The sequence below is a fragment of the Misgurnus anguillicaudatus genome, chromosome 13, assembly GCF_027580225.2.
Source record: "Misgurnus anguillicaudatus chromosome 13, ASM2758022v2, whole genome shotgun sequence".
Lineage (NCBI taxonomy): Eukaryota > Metazoa > Chordata > Actinopteri > Cypriniformes > Cobitidae > Misgurnus > Misgurnus anguillicaudatus.
Genome location: NC_073349.2, coordinates 27,404,425 through 27,425,237, shown reverse-complemented (window position 1 = coordinate 27,425,237; position 20,813 = coordinate 27,404,425). Strand labels below are relative to the sequence as shown.

The 20,813-nt window shown below is 39.1% G+C and overlaps 1 protein-coding gene across 1 annotated transcript; it reads right to left on the bottom strand.

Moving 5' to 3' along the window:
- Positions 1–4,856: 4,856 nt before the first annotated feature.
- Positions 4,857–19,338, bottom strand: cbln4 (cerebellin 4 precursor). Its single transcript, XM_055187303.2, has 3 exons — positions 18,577–19,338; positions 8,280–8,396; positions 4,857–5,968 (listed from the first exon to the last, which is right to left on the bottom strand). The coding sequence occupies exons 1-3, from the start codon at positions 18,877–18,879 to the stop codon at positions 5,771–5,773; spliced, it is 618 nt and encodes a 205-aa protein (XP_055043278.2). The 5' UTR covers positions 18,880–19,338; the 3' UTR covers positions 4,857–5,770.
- Positions 19,339–20,813: the final 1,475 nt, after the last annotated feature.

Genomic DNA, 20,813 nt, shown 5'->3' with positions numbered 1-20,813 from the left:
TGTCTAACATTTGCTGAGCAACATACATCACAATGGTATAAATCTGATAGTAAATGAAAGAAGGAAGTCTTGGGCACATATGTTGTATTCATTACATTTTCATATCTTATCTCATTACCATTTCCAGTGTGAAAAGTGACAAACCAACATGTGTGCTAATGTTGGCTAAATCTCAGGGTTAGCACGTCAGCTAAAGTATCAAAAGACACGTTATTGTCTCCTCTATTTTGTGCAAAATAATAATTTTTTAACATTCATACCTAATAAAGTTATATTGCATAAATTTAAAGTTTTTTTACTTTATTATTTTTTTATTAAAACTTTTTCTACTTTTTAATGCAAAAAATAAGAACATTGTGTTAACGTCAGATTAGAGCGATCTTGAACATGTGTGAACACAAAGTTGACTATAAAAGAAGTCATCGCATAAAATGGCTATTTGTTTTTTAAGATAGAGCTTCTAGTGTTGGCGTTATGAACTGCGTTGGGGGTAACGCATTACAGTAACGCGCATTACGTAATAATATTACTTTTTTGAAGTAATGAGTAAAGTAACGCATTAATGTACACATTAATATTTGAGTTACTTTTTTAAAAAGTAATGCGAGTTACTTTTCAGTTCAATTAATTTAATTTAAAAATAAAATAATGTACTTAAAAATAAATAATGATCTTGAACATTTTTCTTAAACACTAAATTCAAGATAAAATAGGCTCCCACATTGGCAGATTATTTTGCTTGTTTATGCACAAAATCGCTTAATTTTTTTCTTAAAATTTTTTAGTAAAATACAAATTCTTAGTATTTTTGTCTTGTTTTCAGTAAAAATATCTAAAAATTCTTAAGTTAAGATGCCTTTTCTTGGTGAGCAAAATGACCCAAGAAAATAAGTCAAACATATCAAATTTAAGTGAGTTTGTGCATACTTTTCAGTTTAATTAATTCAATTTAAAAATAAAATAATGTACTGAATTAAACTGAACATGGTCACATACACTGCAAAAAATATCAAATTTAAGTGATTTTGTGCATAAAACAAGCAAAAAAATCTGCCAATGGATTAAGCAGATTTTTCTTGAATTTTTCAAGAAATGTTGAAGATGTTTTTGCTTACCCCATTGGCAGATTTGTTGGCTTGTTTTATGCACAAAATCACTTAAAAACTAGACTTATTTTCTTGGGTCGTTTTGCTCATCAAGAAAAAGCATCTTAACAAGACAAAAATACTAAGAATTTTTTTTCTTGAAAATCATTTTTTGAGTGTACAGACTGACACTAACTAAACAATGAAATACAGAAACTCATCTGAACGAAAAAAATTATAATGGAATGAAAGTGTACTTATTATAATACACAGCCTTAAACCCGAGGTCACATCTATAATACCATCAGCAAGATACTCGGCATGACATCAAAAGTTCAATAATGCTGGATGTAACTGACTCAACATTTGAGTGGTTTTGGAGTATTACTACGAAATGAACAAAGACACATTTTCATATATGCTTCAATTTAATAGGACAAAAACACATAATGGTTTTAAAGGCTTTTGTTCAAATCAGCAACAATCCAATCATGTGGTCAAATACATTTTGGTGATTATTACAATGATTGTTACTATCCATGTAAAGTCATATCATCATTTCAGTCTCATAGCACCAGAGAAGATCATGATTCGACTGGTGATTAGCAGGTGGACATTTAAAATGAAGGAAATGTTCACCTTAAACAGGAGTATAATCACTTCTATATCTGTATCTGTCCTTTGAAACTTCAAGTCGATACAGTCTGATTCCATTATCCACTTTTTGTAACTTTACATCCATTATATTCTCTCATCATAAGAGCACATTAGAGATGTTTTAAATGTGCATGGATGAAACATTTATGAAGTGGAATACAACATGAATATTGACAGATAGAAAATATCCTAAATTATATAAAAATAAAGCTTTCGACACAGATGCACATAAAACCCTCATTTGTTGAAAGGGATCCATGTTTGCCATGGAAACTGTTTGACGAGCATTTTCACTTTAATATCAGATAATTAGTTTAATTTTGAGACCCATCAGCCTGCTGAAAATTCACACCGCTGCTTTCATCTGCTACACTATTGTAAATGTTTTCTGCCTGCAAATGTATGCATTCAGACTCAGAAGTGTAAATTGCATGTGGTCACGTAAAAATATTTGAACATAGTGATGTTGATGGCATTCATAATAATATATTTATCATCCCATTGGCTAAAAAAGCTCTTTAAAATGAAGCCTAATCACTTTTTTATTTTTAACTCTGATGATAATTTGTTTCAAATAACCACAAAACATAATGAAATATAATCGTGGCCAGGAATTTTCTGAGAGATACGAACATTTCCAGTTTAGATGGCAATAAATGTACATTCTGTATGTCATTATGATGCCAAATAAAACCACTTCTGTTTGAATAGATTAGGACTAACTGGGGAAAATTTACCTAGAGAAAAAAAATCACCAATTGAAGTTTCTGAAATGCATTCATCTTCACTGAAATGTAACAATTGCCCCATAACACCAATAAGTCATATGACCGAGGGCCAAGTTATAAGATGTGTATGACTTCAAGTGGTGCCGCAAAAAAGTACCGCGGTGGCGATTCAAAAACCTACGACTCTGTACAGTTTCTCAAATCACTCTTGCGATAATTCAACGTTTTCACCTGACGGTTCTTGTGGCACTGCGTGAAGTCAAACACACATATCATCACTTCATATATCACCTGTCCTTTCTAAAAATCTATTGTAAAAATAGTGAAATTATTTTATCTTACAGAAGAATGAAAATGAAATATTTACAGAAAAATGCAAGGTTTGGTATATATACTGAAAACTGTGATATATTTCACACATATCCATGTCTCACTGTTTTCATTAGTCACATGAGCCATGAAAAGCTACATCTTTATGGTGATTGGATGGTTTAAATACAGAAAGAAGCCGGATTTTATAATATATTAAATGTAAATAAAAATGTGACCCTGGAGCACAAATCCAGTCAAATCCAATCACAATAGTTAATTTTTTAAAGATTAACTAAAAGTTTACAAAACAAGCTTTCCATTGATGTACAGTATGGTCTGTTAGGATAGGACTTTATTTAGCCGAAAATCAGGAATATGCGTATTCAAAAAATCTAAATATTGAGAAAATCACCTTTAAAGTTTAAAATTAATGATAAATAAATGTTTTATATATTTACAATAGGAAATTCACAAAATATCTTCATGGAACATGATTTTTACTGGCTTAAATGAAAAATTTATAATTTTGACCCATACAATGTATTGTTGGCTATTTCTACAAATATACCCGTTCAACTTATGATTGGGGTTGTGGTCCAGGGTCACAAATGGCCGAGAAAATAATGAATCGTACTGGTCAGGTGAACATTATCTCTTTTAACGTATACAACACTAAGGAAAAGAACAACATTAAGCATGTAACCATCTCACCCTGTAATTATTGAAACTGTAGTTAAGACCAAACCCTTAAAGGTTCAGTACCAAACCCATACAAAGATACAAATCTAAACCCCAATACTTAAACCGGCAGTCCAACATCCAAGATGTCCATGAACTGAACATAATAAAGTGCCACATTTTATTACAGAATTTACTCACAAAAATAAAGGTGCTTCACGATGCCATAAAAGAACCATTTTTGGCTGAATGCTTTCATAATGAGCCTTTAACGTCTGAAGAACTTTTCTGTTCAAAAAAAGTTCCTTGTAGTGCAAAAAGGTGTAAAAGAAATGCTTATTTAAAGAACTATTTGGCTGAAAGGTTCTTGAGGAACCAAAAATGGTTCTTTAGTGGCACCACCTTTATTTTTAAGAGTGTACCATCAAAATATTAAGCCACTTTAGCCAAATATTTAGTGCCATTCAAGTCTTGCAAACTCTCTGAAATAATGATATGTGACCCTGGACCACAAATGGGTCAATTTTTGAAAATGAGATTTATACATATTCTGAAAGCATGATATATAGTTTGTTAGAATAGGACTTGATTTGGCTGATATACAACTATTTGAAAATCTGGAATCTGAGGGTGCAAAAAATCTAAATATGAAGAAAATCGCCTGTAAAGTTCTTAGCAACACATATACTAATGAAAAATATTTTTTATATATTTATATATAAAAAAATTCCTGGACCATGATTTTTATTTAATATCCTAATGATTTTTGGCATAAAAGAAAAATTTATAATTTTGACTCACACAATGTACTGCATTGTTGGCTATTGCTACAAGTTTGGTTCCAAAACGCAATAAATCCATTTTGACTAATTTCGGTAAAAATGTGTTTTCTATACCAAAAAAAGTGTTATGATGAAAACCACTGTTTTCTGTTACAAACTTTCACATAACATCATTAGGTTATAATAACATTAAACATCATAATTTCATTTTCAAAGATTTATTATAAAAACTGATTCTTTTTTCCGCAAAATGCAACAAATCCAAGTTTTTTTTAATGCTACACTGCAAAAAATTATTTTCAAGAAAAAAATCTTAGTATTTTTGTCTTCTTTTCAGTAAAAATATTAAATAATTCTTAAATTAAGATGCTTTTTTTGATAAGCAAAACGCCCTAAGAAAATAAGTCTAGTTTTTGGACCAGAAATATCGAATTTAGGTGATTTTGTGCATAAAACAAGCAAACAAAAATTTGCCAATAGGGTAAGCAAAAAATCTTGAAAATTTTTCTTAAACACTAAATTCAAGAAAATTTCATGAAAAATTTGCTTACCCCAATTTTTTGCTTGTTTTATGCACAAAAAAATTAAATTTGATATTTTTGGTCTATAAACTAGACTTATTTTCTTTTGCTCATCAAGAAAAAGCATCTTAATTTAAGAATTTTATAGATTTTTACTGAAAACAAGACAAAAATACTTGGAAAAAATATATTTTTTTCTGTCCAATATTTACCCATTATGGATCAAAAATTTTATTGCGTTTTTGAACCAAACTCTTTAAATATACCCGTGCAACTTTTGACTGGTTTTGTTGTCCAGGGTCACAACCTGCTGTTAAGGTTATAAACTGAATGCTCAGATCCAAACCAAAGACTTTAAAGGAACAGTTCACCCCGCCCCCCTAAGATCAAAACCCTATAGGTCAAGTTATGATCATTACAGAAAACACAAATTCATTATGACTGCGTTGATATGCATAACGTCTTCATGTTAATGAGTTACTCTGCTGGTGTTTCAGCAGCTTGTCTGAACTAATTGGCACCTTTACACCCATTATGATGTGTCATATGCCGTCAAAGAATCTGTTAAAACAAACACTGCGTGAAGTCAATGAGTGATCACACAAAAATTCCCGTTAACACCTCTCAGCTACAAAAATGAGTCAATGTTTTCTCTCGTGTCTGCGTTAAGATCAATAATCACCTTTTTTCAATGGGGTTTGGCGCTGTCATTTTTAATCACGAAAACGTAACGGATGCTCCCAGACATCTGACACAAAAACGTTGACATCACTTACTAAACCAACAGAGTTACGATGGACCTGCTGGTCTATGAAGATGATGGGAGATATTGCACAGCAGTCTTCAGATTCATTGTCACAAAAGCTTTTTCCAGTAGTCTTTAGACGACAGTTGAATGAGCTGGAGTTATGAATCCATTCGGCCGCCTCCAGATAACACTGAAGGACTGCTTACGCGATGACGTAGTAGGTTTGTCGGAGAATAACGGCGGCAGTTTTTAATGTGCTTTACAGTGGAAAAACCAAAAAACCAGAGAAGGTGGAGTACTGCCATCCACCTACCAGATTCCCTGTCTCGAGCTTCAGGTAAACCTTGTCTTCTTTATTGAGATGCAGGAGAACCCCATTGGTGGCTGCTTCACGCGTGACGTCTTTATCCCCGGCGAAAGCAGAGATGACTGGTTTTCCATTTAACATTAAATTCACCTGACGCACAAGAAAAGTGTGAGAAAATCAGTGCAGATGCCATAGAAATGAGCAAGGGAGGAAAAACTTATTCAATACCGTGGACACACTAAAAGAAATGAAAAAAATTATTCTCACAAATTCTTAATAAATTCTAATATTTCTATGCACTACTTTTACACACATACACTTTAAAAATGCTGGCTTAATTTCAACCCATTTGGTCAAAAATGGATGAACCCAACACGTTGGGTTGTAATTTAACTTGTGTTGGGTTGTTTCAACCCATTGTTGGGTCAAATATAATTTTTCATTTACCAATCAACTGGGTGTGTAAATTTTAAGCGGCATCTAGAGGTGAGATTGTGAATTGCAAGCAACGGCTCAGTCCACAGCTCCTTTCGAAACGCATCTATGGTAGCCACCAGTGTTGGGGAAAGTTACTTTTAAAAGTAATGCATTACAATATTAAGTTACTCCCAAAAAAGTTACTTATTGCATTACTTAGTTACTTTTCATGGAAAGTAATGCTTACGTTACTTTTTAGTTACTTTTGTGTTACTTTTCTTGGCTGAGGCTTGATCTCTAGAGTAAATAATGTGACTACGTTTAGTTTAGTTCAGTACATAATTTTTTAATGGAATTAATTAAACTAAAAAGTAACTTGCATTACTTTAAAAAAAAAAGAAACTCAAATATTAATGTGTACATTTAAAAAGTAATGTGTTACTTTACTCGTTACTTCAGAAAAGTAATATTATTACCGTACGTAATGCACGTTACTTGTAATGCATTATCCCCACTGGTAGCCACCACAGGACAAGCACATCATCGTCTGAGACAATGTAGTGACAAAATAATATATATAGAGTAGTTTGTCTGTTTAGGGCTACTGTAGAAACTTAACAGGTTGTTGTGCCCCCCTACACAGTTTTTATTAATGTAATATATATCAAGAATAATTAAAATAAATTAAACATTGAATGTTTCATGACTTTTAATGTAATCAATTGAGGAAAATATAGTTGATATACGTTTTCTTTAATTAAAATAGACCAGTTTCTCTGATTGGTTGTTTTGCGGCGTCTCATGCGTCTTTACGTCTTTAGCATATTTGTGACTTGATACTAGCAACGTGTTTTTCGCGGCATTTTATGGATCGTGTAAAATATGGATATTAGAACATTTAGAATTTAGATTGGCTCAAACTCGGAGATTACAGGTCGAGGTGGAATTTTCAAATCTGCAGGACACTGTTTTAAGAAAGTTTAATGTTCGTACACGCAGGCATCAGCTTTTTTAAAGGTAAGTTAGCGTTGTTTTAAGTTACGTAAGCTTAAATGTGAAGTGTGGCTATAGACCGTTAACAGTATAACGTGTTTATGGTAAAGCGGCTTTTAGGACGCGGTGTGCGCTGCGCTATGAAACCCATTCATTTCAATGGCTTGCACCGCGCGGTTTGTTGTTGCGTCGAGCAAAGCGCGAGCGCATCGGTCAAAGTTCAAAATAGTTTAACTTTTGCGCATACCGGTAGTTTGTGATCTTCTACACTTTGTACGGGAAATTAGCTGACAGTCTGTACCAGAGTGTGTGCTTGCAATGTATTTGTTGTTTTAATGCCTTGTTTTTGAAGTTATTGTTGCTAATTGCGTGCCCCCCTGTTAGTTATGGTCTGGCGCCGGCTCTGTGTCCCATTCTAAGCTAATAAAAACAATATACCGTATTTCCGGGACTATAAGTCACACTTTTTTATAGTTTGGCTGGTCCTGTGACTTATAGTAAGGTGCAACTTATATGTCAAAAAGAATTCCAAGAGACATCATTACCGTCTACAGCCGTGAGGGTCCGCTATATGCTGCTCCTGTATGTATGTAATTCAATGGATTCAGTGATGTGGAATGACTTTGGGAGGTTGGTGAACTTGATTTGGCTTGTCGTGTTAATTTAGCCTATTCAGCCTACCAGGTATGTTCTGTATGCTATTGTGTTAGCTGAATAAATGTTAATGTTACATTAACATGTACAGACACCTATTCAGTCTGCTATTCTGCATTCCATTGTTTAGTTGAATAACTTGTCTTCCCAGATTAAATATCTTCGGCTTGGATTTTGTGTAATCATTTTCTAAATAAATGCGACTTATATATGTTTTTACCTCTTCAAAACGCATTTGCGACTTATAGTCCAGAATATACGGTTGTTTATTATATAAGGTCTTTATACACCACTGATAATCTAGTTATAAGTATTATATTGCATTTCTGTCAAGAGACAAAAGTTACACAACCTGTGCTGACAGTAAGGGAGATGCAAAATCTGTTTCTTGACTTACTTGGATTGTCTGGCTCTGGTAAACTTTAATAACGTGGAAGTTAAAGCTGTAGATTCCTTTCCGTGGACACAGAAACACCGATTGCAAGGTGAAATAGTCTCCTACGTTGACAAGGACCTGCAAAAAGGTGAACATGAGCTTCAATAAAATCCAACACAATGAAACATCCAGACTTAACTGTACCTTTATTAGATCTGTAAGAAAGACTTTAAAACACATTCCTGTTAGATTATAACAGGCAGCCGAAATAAAAGATGTATTCAGCCATGCATACAATTGGCCTTCTTTGTCTTTGCGATATTCAAAAGAAAATTCAGGATTTCCCACCATTCAGCCTTGAAAAAGTAAATTAAAAAATGTTCTTTTGAGGTGGGCAGTTGTATACCATGAAGAGCTATAGTATGTATTGAACCTATACAGAATGTGAACTTTTAATGCACCGAGGTGACATACATGTATTTGCACTTGAAACACAGTTGATTTCATTTATACAGAACCAAACCCTATAGGCCCTCAGCAGTATAGCCAACAAGACAACTACTGTTTAGGGTGCGAAAATGAAGAACCACTTCACAACAAAGGCAGCTATTTTCATAAACAGACATTTAAACCTCTCCGGTTACAAAAATAACATGGTGCACACATGTCACTTTTCAGAAAGATGTTCATTTACACGTACCCGTGTATATATGCCGTCAAGAGCATGCCAAACCTGTAGGTGGCGGTGTAACAAGAAGCTCAAGCCCAAGTAAGCTAATCAGAATCCCTAAAGCAACAACAGGAACGAATCACTACCTCTTCCTTTTGAACAAGGTCGCACTTTTGACGTAGGTGCAAACTCTGGCGCATACTGTGACGTTGGCTGCCTGTTTGTCTCAGTTTACATACAAATCTCCACTCTGGCCAGAGTTTTTAGAAAGAATTGGTTTTTATAGGCGAATTCTCCGTTTGGGTGTAAACAAAGGAAAATGTCTCAGTTTTTCAAAATAACCATGTACGTGTAAACGGGGCCAAAGAAATGGGAAGGTGTTTTATATATATATATATATATATATATATATATATATATATATATATATATATATATATATATATATATATATATATATATATATATATATATATATATATAAAACGTTGGGGTTACTTGACTGTAACCTTGTTCCCTGAAAAAGCGGAACGAAATGCTGCGCTGCTAAGCGCTATGGGGAAACGTCTTTATTGTTGACCCGCTGAATATAGTGTGCAAACACGTCAATGAAATTGACCCGGAGGTATTTATAGTCTCGGTTGATGACGACATCAAAGCGCACGTGAAGCGAGACTATAAATTAAATGAAAACAGCTGTGATACTCAGATCTTTTGTCTGAAGACCAGTCCTGGTTCATCTACTGCACGGCAAGACAGCGCAGCATTTCGTTCCGCTTTTTCAGGGAACAAGGTTACAGTCAAGTAACCCCAACGTTCCCTATCAAAAGCTACTCTCAATGCTGCGCTGCTAAGCGCTATGGGGAACGACAATACCCACGCTGCCGTGCTTGGAGATGTCTGGACCCCTTACGGGTGTGTAGGTGTGCGCACAAAGAACGCAAGGAAATCTCAGACATAAGTAGCCAAACTATAAGTCATGGGTGTGTGCGGAAAGGATACTCCTGCCGCCTCACTAACACCTATAAGTAGAGCAAATAGTTAGACAGTAGCTTGTGATGTTGACTCGAGGACATGGGAACCTGGAGTGACATGAGCATCCAAGCTATAAAATTTTATGAATGTATGCGGAGAGGACCAGCCTGCCGCATCACAAACGCTCTGTAAGGGGGCACCTCTTACTAGAGCCGTAGAGGAGGCTACCCCCCTGGTGGAGTGGGCTCTCAGCCCCGTTGGCGAAACCTGACCGCGCGCCTCATAAGCGAGAGCAATAGCATCCCTAACCCAATGAGATATAGACTGCTTGGTGGCAGCTGCACCTCTGTTGCGGCCCCCAAAACAGACAAACAACTGCTCTGACCTACGCCACTGGCTAGTGCGGTGGACATAGGCCTGGAGAGCACGGACTGGACACAATTTGTGGTGTAATTCCTGCTCCGACGTAACGAATGGCGGCGGGCAGAAAGTCTCAAGAATGACCGGATGTGCAGCCGAGAAGGGAACCTTAGGCAAGTAATCAGGGTGAGGATGCAGAATGGCCTTCACCATACCTGGGGCAAAATCTAAACAGGATGGCGAGACCGCCAAAGCCTGTATATCCCCAATTCTCTTAAGAGAAGTTATTGCGATTAGGAAAACCATCTTTAGTGTCAGAAGTCTATCAGACGCTGACTCTAGAGGTTCAAAAGGGGTCTGAACCAGACCCTCAAGGACTATAGCTAGGTCCCACGAAGGAATCTTAGTTCTTGTTGGAGGCCTCAATTGTTTTGCCCCACAAATAAAGCAACCGAGCAGAGGATGCCTCCCGAGCGGCGCCTCGTCCACAAAAGCGTGGCAAGCCGAAAAAGCGGCCACATAAACCCTGAGAGTGGATGGGGATAAACCTGCTGACAACTTTTCCTGCAGAAAACTCAGAACTGTAGCAATCTGGCAGTTAACAGGATCTGCATTATGTGTCATGCACCATGCTTCAAAGACACCCCATTTAAGGGCATAACACTTTCTAGTGGAGGAGGCCCTAGCACTTAAAATGGTCTCAATAACGTCAGGTGAGAGCCCTGTGCCTCTTAGTTGGTGCCCTTCAGGGGCCAAACATGAAGATTCCACAGGTCGGGCCTGGGATGAAATATCGTGCCCCCCGCCTGAGACAGAAGGTCCCTCCTCTCCGGAATCGCCCACGGCGAGCCGTTGAGGAGAGATATTATCTCCGAAAACCATACTCTGTTCGGCCAACGTGGTGCTATCAATAAGAGGCACGAGCCTTGTTGGCGAACTCTGGCTAGGACCTGCGGGAGTAGTGCAACTGGAGGGAACGCATAGAGGCGCTTGTTGGGCCATATATGCGCCATTGCGTCCAGACCCAGGGGGGCTGGGGGACTCAGAGAGAAGTAAAGGGGACATTGCGCTGTCTGAGAAGAGGCGAAGAGGTCCACCTCCGCTCTGTAAAATCTGGTCCATATCTGAGAAACTATGTCTGGGTGGAGTTTCCATTCCCCAGTCAACAACGTTTCTCTGGACAGTGAATCCGCCGCTACATTCAGGTTCCCCGGTATGTAGACTGCCCTGAGCGACAGGAACTTGTCCTGAGCCCAGAGTAAGATCCGCCTCGCCAACCTGTTCAAATTGCGCGAGCGCAGACCTCCCTGGTGATTTATGTACGAGACTGTCGCTGTGTTGTCCACCCGCACTAGGACATGACAGCCCCTCAGTTGGGGGAGAAAATATTTCAGGGCCAGAAATACAGCCATCAGCTCCAGACAATTGATGTGCCAACTGAGTTGATGACCCTCCCATTTCCCTTGAGCTGGACGACCATCTAAGATCGCACCCCAGCCCGTCAGGGAGGCGTCTGTCGTTAGCATCCTGCGACGACAAGTCGCCCCTAGCGTGGGACCCAAGGCAAGAAACCGGGGTCTTACCCACATAGTTAGTGTACGAAGCCCTCGGCGCGTCACTTTTATTAGCCTCCGAGGGTTGGCCCTTGGATGAAACCCTCTGGCTCTGAGCCACAACTGAAATGGTCTCATGTGCAACAGCCCCAAAGGAATCACCGTGGATGCTGAAGCCATGAGCCCTAATATCCTTTGATATTGTTTTACCGTGAGGTCCTGGCCTAGCTTGACTTTGCTCAAGGAATGCTGAATGGTCGCGATCCGTGCGGGAGACAGATGTGCTCGCATCGTAATCGAGTCCCAGACTATCCCTAGATATGTCGTTCTCTGGGCAGGAGAAAGAACGCTTTTCTTGGTGTTGAGTCTCAACCCTAGAGAAAGTAGATGCGCTAACACAATGTCTCTGTGTTGGAGCGCCACCTCTTGTGATTTCGCTAGTATTAGCCAATCGTCTATGTAATTTAGAATGCGGATGCCCCGGAGTCTCAATGGAGCCAGTGCTGCATCCATGCATTTCGTGTATGTGCGGGGTGATAAGGCTAGGCCGAACGGAAGAACCCGAAACTGGTATGCTTCTTCTGCAAAAGCGAACCTCAGGAACTTCCTGTGTTGTGGCAATATTTCTATGTGAAAATATGCGTCTTTCAGATCGATTGTGACAAACCAATCGTGACGTTGAATTTGTGCCACAACCGACTTGACTGTTAACATCTTGAACTTGAGAGTTTTTACTGTTTTGTTTAAACCTCGAAGATCTAAGATTGGACGCAACCCCCCGTCTTTCTTGGGAACCAGGAAGTATCTGCTGTAATAACCCAAGTTTCTCTCTGGGAGGGGAACATGTTCTATGGCCCCTTTCATCAACAGAGTTTGTATCTCTTGCAACAGTACATGTGCCCGCTCCGGTCTCACGGAAGTAAATATCACGCCGTTGAAGCGCGGAGGACGACGAATAAATTGGATTCTGTATCCTATGTGTACTGTGCTTATTACCCAACCAGAAATACCTGGCAGAAGTTCCCACGCTGCCAGACTCTCTGATAATGGTATTAGCTTTAATATTTTTTCTTGGGGGGATGTTAAAAGACCTGTTTCCTGAATGACAGCAGGAGAACAGGGGGCCTTTAACTTTTGGCTGGAAACCACCGCCATCCGCAAGCCCAGAGGCGGCGGAGGTGGGGAGGTTTCGTGAGGGCAACGGGACGGAGCGATCGGATGTAAAGCGATATGCTCCGCCCCGCCGATGAGCCCTAGAGTGGATGCAACCGTCAGGACTGCTTTTTCCTATTAATAACAGTCCTGAGGTCTGCCCTGGGGGGCTGCTGAGGGCGGCGAGTCGAACCCCAAGCTCTTTGCGGGGGAACACGATTCGCCACACTCTCCTTCTTCGCGTCCCTTCGCTTTGAAGGACCGGGAAGAGGTCGGGTGACCGTGACAGAAAGCCCCTCCCCTTGTGCGCGGCGAGGCAAGAACTGCGAAAAAGCCTCTTCATGTTTTTTAGCCTCTGTAAATTTTGTGACGACGGAGTCAACCGCATCGCCAAACAGCCCTGACGGGGAAACAGGAGCATCTAAGAGAAACGCTTTATCTTTCTCCTTTATACCAGACAGATTCAACCATAAATGCCTCTCCGTGCTAACCAAAGCGGACATAGAACGGCCGATAGCGCGAGCCGTTTGCTTGGTCGCACGGAGAGACAGATCTGTAGCCCTACGCAGCTCATCAAACACCTCTTTGTCAATAGTCTCGCCCGCACTCAAATCCTTTAATAAGTCAGCCTGATACGCCTGTAACACCGCCATAGTATGCAGCGCAGCACCAGCCTGACCTGCAGATTGATAGGCTTTACCCACTAAAGCTGAGGTTACTCTACACGGCTTTGTAGGAAGGGAAGGTTTCTTTAATGTTGATGCCGAGCCAGGCGAGAGATAACTAGCTAGCGTCTCTTCCACCTGTGGCATCTCAGTATATCCGCGTGCTTTTGCACCCACGATAGTCGAATAAACCGACGTCGAGGGCACGAAAACACGTGAAGAGTATGGTCTCTTCCACGATTTATCTAATTCACCGTGGAGATCCTCAAAGAAGGGGAGAGGCTCATGTTTCGTCCTCTCCTCTTTGCCAACAGACAGAAACCTATCACCTAATTTATTTGTTTTGGGCGTCTCTGGTTCGCGAGGCCAGTCAATCTGTAATCTGGCCACCGCACGGGTTACCACCTCGAGAAGTTCCTCGACCGATCTATGATCGTGCGAGGAACGCTCGGAGGCTGGTTTATCAAAGTCCGCAGAACCGAGAGAAAAATCATCATCATAATCATCATCATCATCTTTTCCCCCCACATGAACCGAAGAAGCACCAGGGTGCGCTTCAAGATCATGTGAAGGAATAAATGGATTTGGAGATAAAGCAAGAGAAGAGGACGCGCCTGTCTCTTGCTCATCAGCCAAATCCATCTGGGAGCCCCATGAGCCTAAACTTTTAGGTGCGGTTAAGAAATAATCACGGCGAGCACGAAGCATTTTTATAGAGAATGACTCGCAATGCTCGCACTCATCTGACTGTAAAGCCGTGACCGCATGCTCCTCCCCCAGACACACAAAGCAGTAAGTGTGTGTGTCGTCCTTAGCGATAGCGCGAGAACAAACACACACCTTAGACTGCTTGTGGCTCCTCTTACTCATTCTTTTAACTTAAACTCTTGTAATATCGGAAAGAGAGAAAGACTGCACTCTATCTAGTTGGAATCTAACTCCTAACAAAGATCTCGAGTGGAGTTCAAAAGGTAAGAGATAGTTTTTGATGATTTTTTTAGATCGTGTAGCACACATACACAGATGTCGGTCTGAAGACAAAAGACCCTAGTATCACAGCTGTTTTCATTTAATTTATAGTCTCGCTTCACGTGCGCTTTGATGTCGTCATCAACCGAGACTATAAATACCTCCGGGTCAATTTCATTGACGTGTTTGCACACTATATTCAGCGGGTCAACAATAAAGACGTTTCCCCATAGCGCTTAGCAGCGCAGCATTGAGAGTAGCTTTTGATAGGGAACATTGTTTCTTCATGCATTAGGACTCCCATTAAAACCATTACACCCTCTTAAGCCCGGAATACACTGCAGGATTTTTGCCCTCCTATAAGATCATTAACTTATCACACTGTGCGACACGGAGCGTTTAAACTCGGTTACGACAGGCATGAAGACTGTACGATGATGACACGGAAGCTTCGGCGGCAGCGCCACACGTTGCGCAACGTCACCAGCATGCGCTCGTGGTAAACAAATACCGGCGCGCAGGTCGTAGCACCAAACACACTGTGCGGTGATCATGCCGAATTTCTGACACTGTCAGAAAACTATCGTAGGCTATCTTTGGACGCAAGACCGGGAAAACGTCAGTCTTTGAACCTCTCTCATTGTACGACATAGGACCACCGATGAAGAGCCACGATCACAGAAATCGCGACGATAGTTTCACGATGGCAATCTTTCGTCTGGGACAGCCAATAATCGTGCAGTGTATCCCGGGCTTTAGAAAAAAAGTACAAAAGTTGTACCTTTTTGTCACTGGGACAGTACTTTTTGAAAAGGTCCTAAATATGTCCCATTAAGGTACAAATATGTACCTCTAAAGGGCTTGTTATAGTTGTGCGTAGGTCCTACGGCGCAGGTTCCGTGCCGGTTTTCATTTATACTTTTTCGCTGTCTTCAGCGTTGACGTGCAAACACACGCGCAGACCGTTGGTAGGCATTATCCATGCGTGTAACCACAGTAGCAGCGCAACCGTCAATGAAGAAGATGCTCGGCAAGTTAACCCACAAACAAAGAAAAAACAGCAACTTGCTGTGTATGATTTGAGAAGACCAGCAATGATGGAAGCAAATAAACAGCGATTTTTGTTGCAGTTTAAGTTAAATCACTTCTTAACTTGGCCCATCTTTGTTTTCACCGTCGCAAACAGAAATACCTACGACGCAGTTTTTTTACCTGACGGCAGGTGGTCCAATCACAGTGCTTGCGGTCCGCGTAGAACTGATGCGCTGTTAAAAATTTTGCGAAGTGCACATCAGGCTACCCAGAGCTATGCAGAGGCTACGGATAACCTATGGTGTAGCTACGGCATAGAGCTTACGCACGGCTATAAATCGAGCTTAAGGTACAAGTGTGTTTTTGTAAAGGTACTGCCCCAAGGAATAACTTTTGCAACTTCATGTGCTTTTTTCTGAGAGTGAAACAAACTTTACTCTTTAAATATATCCAACTGGGGTCTCCAAAGTGGTGCCCGCGGTAACCCGCACAGAATCTGTGAGGTGCCCACCAAAGCACATTCTATTAATAGTCTCAATTGTAATATTTTTTTATATTAGCTTGGCTTGGTTTACGTATATTAACATTTTAAACAATACTAAAACTTATCAACAAGTAAAACAAAAATGTTTTTAGTAGACTATATCAAAAAGTAGCCCTCCAGATTAATTTATTCATTGTGGTAGCCCTTGCTCACAAAAAAGTTGGAGACCCCTTGTTTAAATCAATAAAACAATAACACACGCCACAGACCTGCGTTTTTTTCCTGGATGTAGCAAAACTGAAAAAGGTTCACACCTTTTATGGTAAAGTTCAATGGACGAACAAAATCAAAATGAAATGCTGTTATAGGGCCAAACATGGTCCAAATGGCTTCCAAGGATTAAAGACAACAAAACCAATTTTCTCAAAACTTAAAATGAAAATTTGGGTTTATGTTTAATAAAAGGGATTAAAGTGAATGTCCGACTTATTTATCTGTCCACCTGTCTGACATCCCGGCAGATACACAGTTTAGTGGAGGCAGGTCAGACCTCTCCTAAAAATGCATCTCTCTCTCTCTCTCTCTCTCTTTTAAAATATTATGATGCAGTATCTATATAATTTAGTGGTCTCAAACTTTAGATCTCATAGTATCATACATAAATATTTATAAAGAGTCTGAATTCCCTGAATATATGAAGACCAAAAAGACTTCCGGCATAAACTGTGATTGTGTTTAGCATTAGGATTACTCAGCATTCCAAATGCAAGATCCATACTGATCCAAAAAGCTTGTGGCACCCACACAAACACAGTTTTTTCTCCTGTAGTCTGAGATCTAAGTAACATATGGTGAACCTGGAGCAAAAATTAGGTCAGGCGGTGTATTGGACAATACTATGTGTCAAGGTGGTGAGTGCTCAGGGGCTGTGCTGGTTTTGTACCTTTTTGCCTTATTTTTTATTTTCATGCAGCCAAAGCAATGAGAAGGGAATAAAACATTCTCAAGGGCAAAACTGCTCTGAGCTTTTTATATATCTCAGCAAAAATAATTGAATCTGAACCCATCCTCCGCAATTTATCACCAGCATTTAACATTCTTGTTTTTGTAAATGTATATGCTGGTCCCAAATTTCTATTGGTGCCCTTCGAATGTTCTTCATATGATGCTATGCATGTATTATGTATAATATTTCTGTCTTTCTTTCTTTCTCTCTGTTTAAAGTTGTAAGACATGTGTTTATGAACTGAGATACAAATGTTCATAAATCCTGCTTCTGTGGGAAAGTGGGGAGTAAATAAATGATTAAAAAAGTTGATTGCATCTCACTAATCTCTTTCAAGGATATTGGTAATAAAACACACAGTTTCCTCAGGGACGCACACCTGCAAGCTTTCTGTTTGATCCGACCCTGCCTCATTAAATCTATCACGTCTTGAATTGAATCAGGTTTGTGCTTTGTGGGTTGCCAGATTGTGTGTATGGATCTGTGTGTACCCAAACACATAGCATCACTTCACAGTCAACAATGAGACTTAATCTCTGTCATGTAAATTGTTTCATCTACCTCAAAATCCATATTAAATTGCTGTGAACATATTAGGAGCATTTCATAAATTCAGAAAATCTATATTTTTAATATCATGCATCAGGGTATGCATCATAGATAGACTCTCGCACAAAACAATACAAATTAAAAGATCTGCCCTTTACCGTTGTGACAGTTTGAGTTATGAATGAAGACTATCACAATATTTCATACCTGTGTCTGGTGGACACGTAACACAAACATGCATTAGGCTTTTGTGCATGTTCACTGACATACACATTAGTTGTTTATTATTCATATGACACCATTCCTGTGAACTGAAGTCTGATCTTATTTTTGCAGTATTTTGTTAAAGGTTTTCTGGCATTCATTACTATAACTCTGTGACTATTTTAATATTTTAAAAAACAGACCAGGCAATGTTAAATAAGTACATTTTACATTATTGTGTAAACTTGTATGTTATTTGCAAAATAATAATAATAATATAATTTCTTATTGCATTACATTAAATTTGAATTGGTTAATCACTTTCTTACCTTTAGTAAAATTATTTCAAAGAAAATATATCATTTGTGTTTGTTGTCATTTTAATTCATAAAATAGTTTTATATTATTATACAAATTTTATTTTTATCTAATAATTGTTAAATTGTCACTACACTAGGCTACCCAAAACTATAGTCCAACTTTTATTATAAGCTTTACTTCAATTAATGGCCAAAAGAGCTATTAAAAAGAACACTCATATAGGCTACAAATATTATATCAATACATTTTATTATAAAAGCAATGCCAAACCCCCAAGATGCCCAGAACCATCAACTTTTTAGATTATGGTTGCATGTGCCATTTATGATATAGCCTTGGGTATGCGTTTTGATATCTTAATAAAAAAATGATCCTTACCTGGTCGAAATATATGATTCGTGTTTTGTTGCTCATCTCTGACGGCTCGTGGTTGTTGCTGCGGACAGCAGAGAAAGCCACTTTGGAGTTGGCAGCGCGCAGGGAGATGCCAAGCGGTGAGGACGAGCTCTTCGAGTCGGCGGGGTTCGAGTCACACACCACCAGACATTTTCCCTCCAGGACGATGGGTTCCGTGTCATTCTGAGCCCAAACGAGTTCACACATGACGGCCAGGCAGAATAAAACAACCGCACAGTCGACACACACCTTCTTTAAGGGGTTTAAAAACACCATGATGCGCATTTCCAACACAGCCAAAATCCAAACGACTCACTTCGCTTCAGCTCCGGAATTGCGCACGTTTAGCCTACTCCAAACATCAGCGCTTACTTACAACCACTAAATGTTGCGCGTATCGGTGGAGACACCAAGGTTATATCTGTGGTCATTTTTTTATTAAGATTAAACTTATTTCCGTGTGTTTAAGTCTCCGGAAGAAAGGACGCGAGGCGAGTAAAGGTTTGGATAGGTTTGGACAGTCTGCGCGCTCCTGGCACATCCGCGATGAAGTTCCTTCTATGCGCACTACCTGTACAATCGCAACCCTTTGTCCATACTAGTTTTGCACTACAGACTTAACCTAATAAAATCCCAGTGACTGCTTCATGGAGCATCTGTGGATGTTGCTGTCCCTAAACCACTATGAGAGCGCGCGCACCCTTAATGACGCCCGACTCGACAGACTCGAGCTCACTGCGCGAGTGGCAGGAACCGAGACACCCGTAGTGTTGCGTAACAGATGATTTTTCAATATCGAGGCTCAGCAAACACTTTTTATCGAAGTATACACTTAAAATAAAGGTTCCTAATGCAATGCCACACAATAACCAAATTAGTTTTTACAAAAACCCTTTAATCAACATTCTAATGGGGTTTTTTTTTGGGGGGGGGGGTCATGCATTTTCATATTTTTATACTTGAAAATGTTATTGTCAAATAATTTTGGTGTTTGCATTCAACCAAATACAAGTATGCGTTCTCATTTTTACACCTCTAGGGATTTAAGCATCTGCTAAAGGAATACATGCAAATGCAAATATTATGGCCACACCTCTAGCCTTTGTCAGAAAAGCTCAGGATGTCCACTTAAGTACATAAATAAATTACAAAAGCTGGCAGGTATAGCCTGATCTTCGACAAAAAATTCAGTATATTGCATTGCACAAAAATCAATTGCATGGGTCACAAGAGAACATTGCATATGAGATAAAAGGAAAGGCCTCAATAAGGTGTTAATAAAGAAATGAAGTAAAAACAATACATAATTTAATGAAGCCAGGAAACATTTCAGTTGACTTTATATGTCTGCATCTTATGCATATGTAGATGAAACCACATTACTTTGTGCTGCAGCTCTGACTTTTAAGCAATGCAATTTTCTCCATGTCTCTGCATCCATTGTGGCAAACTATGAGATTACAAATGAAACAAGTTTATCAGGACTCAATAATGCGGAGTCATGCCATCGAGTCATTGTATACTGCCACTGATCCTGTTAATGAATAGACTTTTTCAAGAGGATCTAGGGATGAAGCGCCGTGTAAGAAGTCCATGAAAAATGCATAATACATTTTGTACACCCGAAAGCTCATTGTTGATTTCAGGCACTCCGGAGGATGCATTGAATGAGCTTTAGCGATACGCAGCTTTTCATTTATGGATCAAATTAAGGATGGAATATTTGCAAGCACAAATTAACAGTCAGGTCACCTGGGAACGTATTGAGTTTCTCGGGAAGACAGCTGAATTACCGCATACCGTTGTATGTGTTACATTAATATTTCACATTACTCACGTACGCTTATGAGAAAATATTCATAAGAGACTTATGGTTATTGTGTAAACAAATGCAGCATTGCAATGCAGTGCATCCACAACCGTGAACTCCAAAGCGTGCCATCCGATGTAGCCATTCATATTTCAGAATTCATAAATGTTTTAGATGTTTAGACCTTGCATTCCTGAATCAAAGTGATTCACAAAAAAACAGACTTAGGCATTATTCATTACATAGGTAATATGTAACATCTTTCTGTTACTCGAATGAAATATAGTGTTATTCAAAGAAAAAGTATAGTATGAAATAATTTTCAAATTGCATTATTCCTTCAAATATCAAGTATCCAAAATGTATTACTTTTTCACCAACTGTATCAAAATTGGACTCAAATAATGAC

Coding starts and splice junctions, on each gene's coding strand:
- cbln4 (XM_055187303.2), bottom strand. CDS start 18,879: ATGCGCATCATGGTGTTTTTAAACCCCTTAAAGAAGGTGTGTGTCGAC. Junction 8,397..18,576: donor GAATCATATATTTCGACCAG/GTAAGGATCATT, acceptor ACCTTTTTGCAG/GTCCTTGTCAACGTAGGAGA. Junction 5,969..8,279: donor ACCAGAGCCAGACAATCCAA/GTAAGTCAAGAA, acceptor CTTGTGCGTCAG/GTGAATTTAATGTTAAATGG.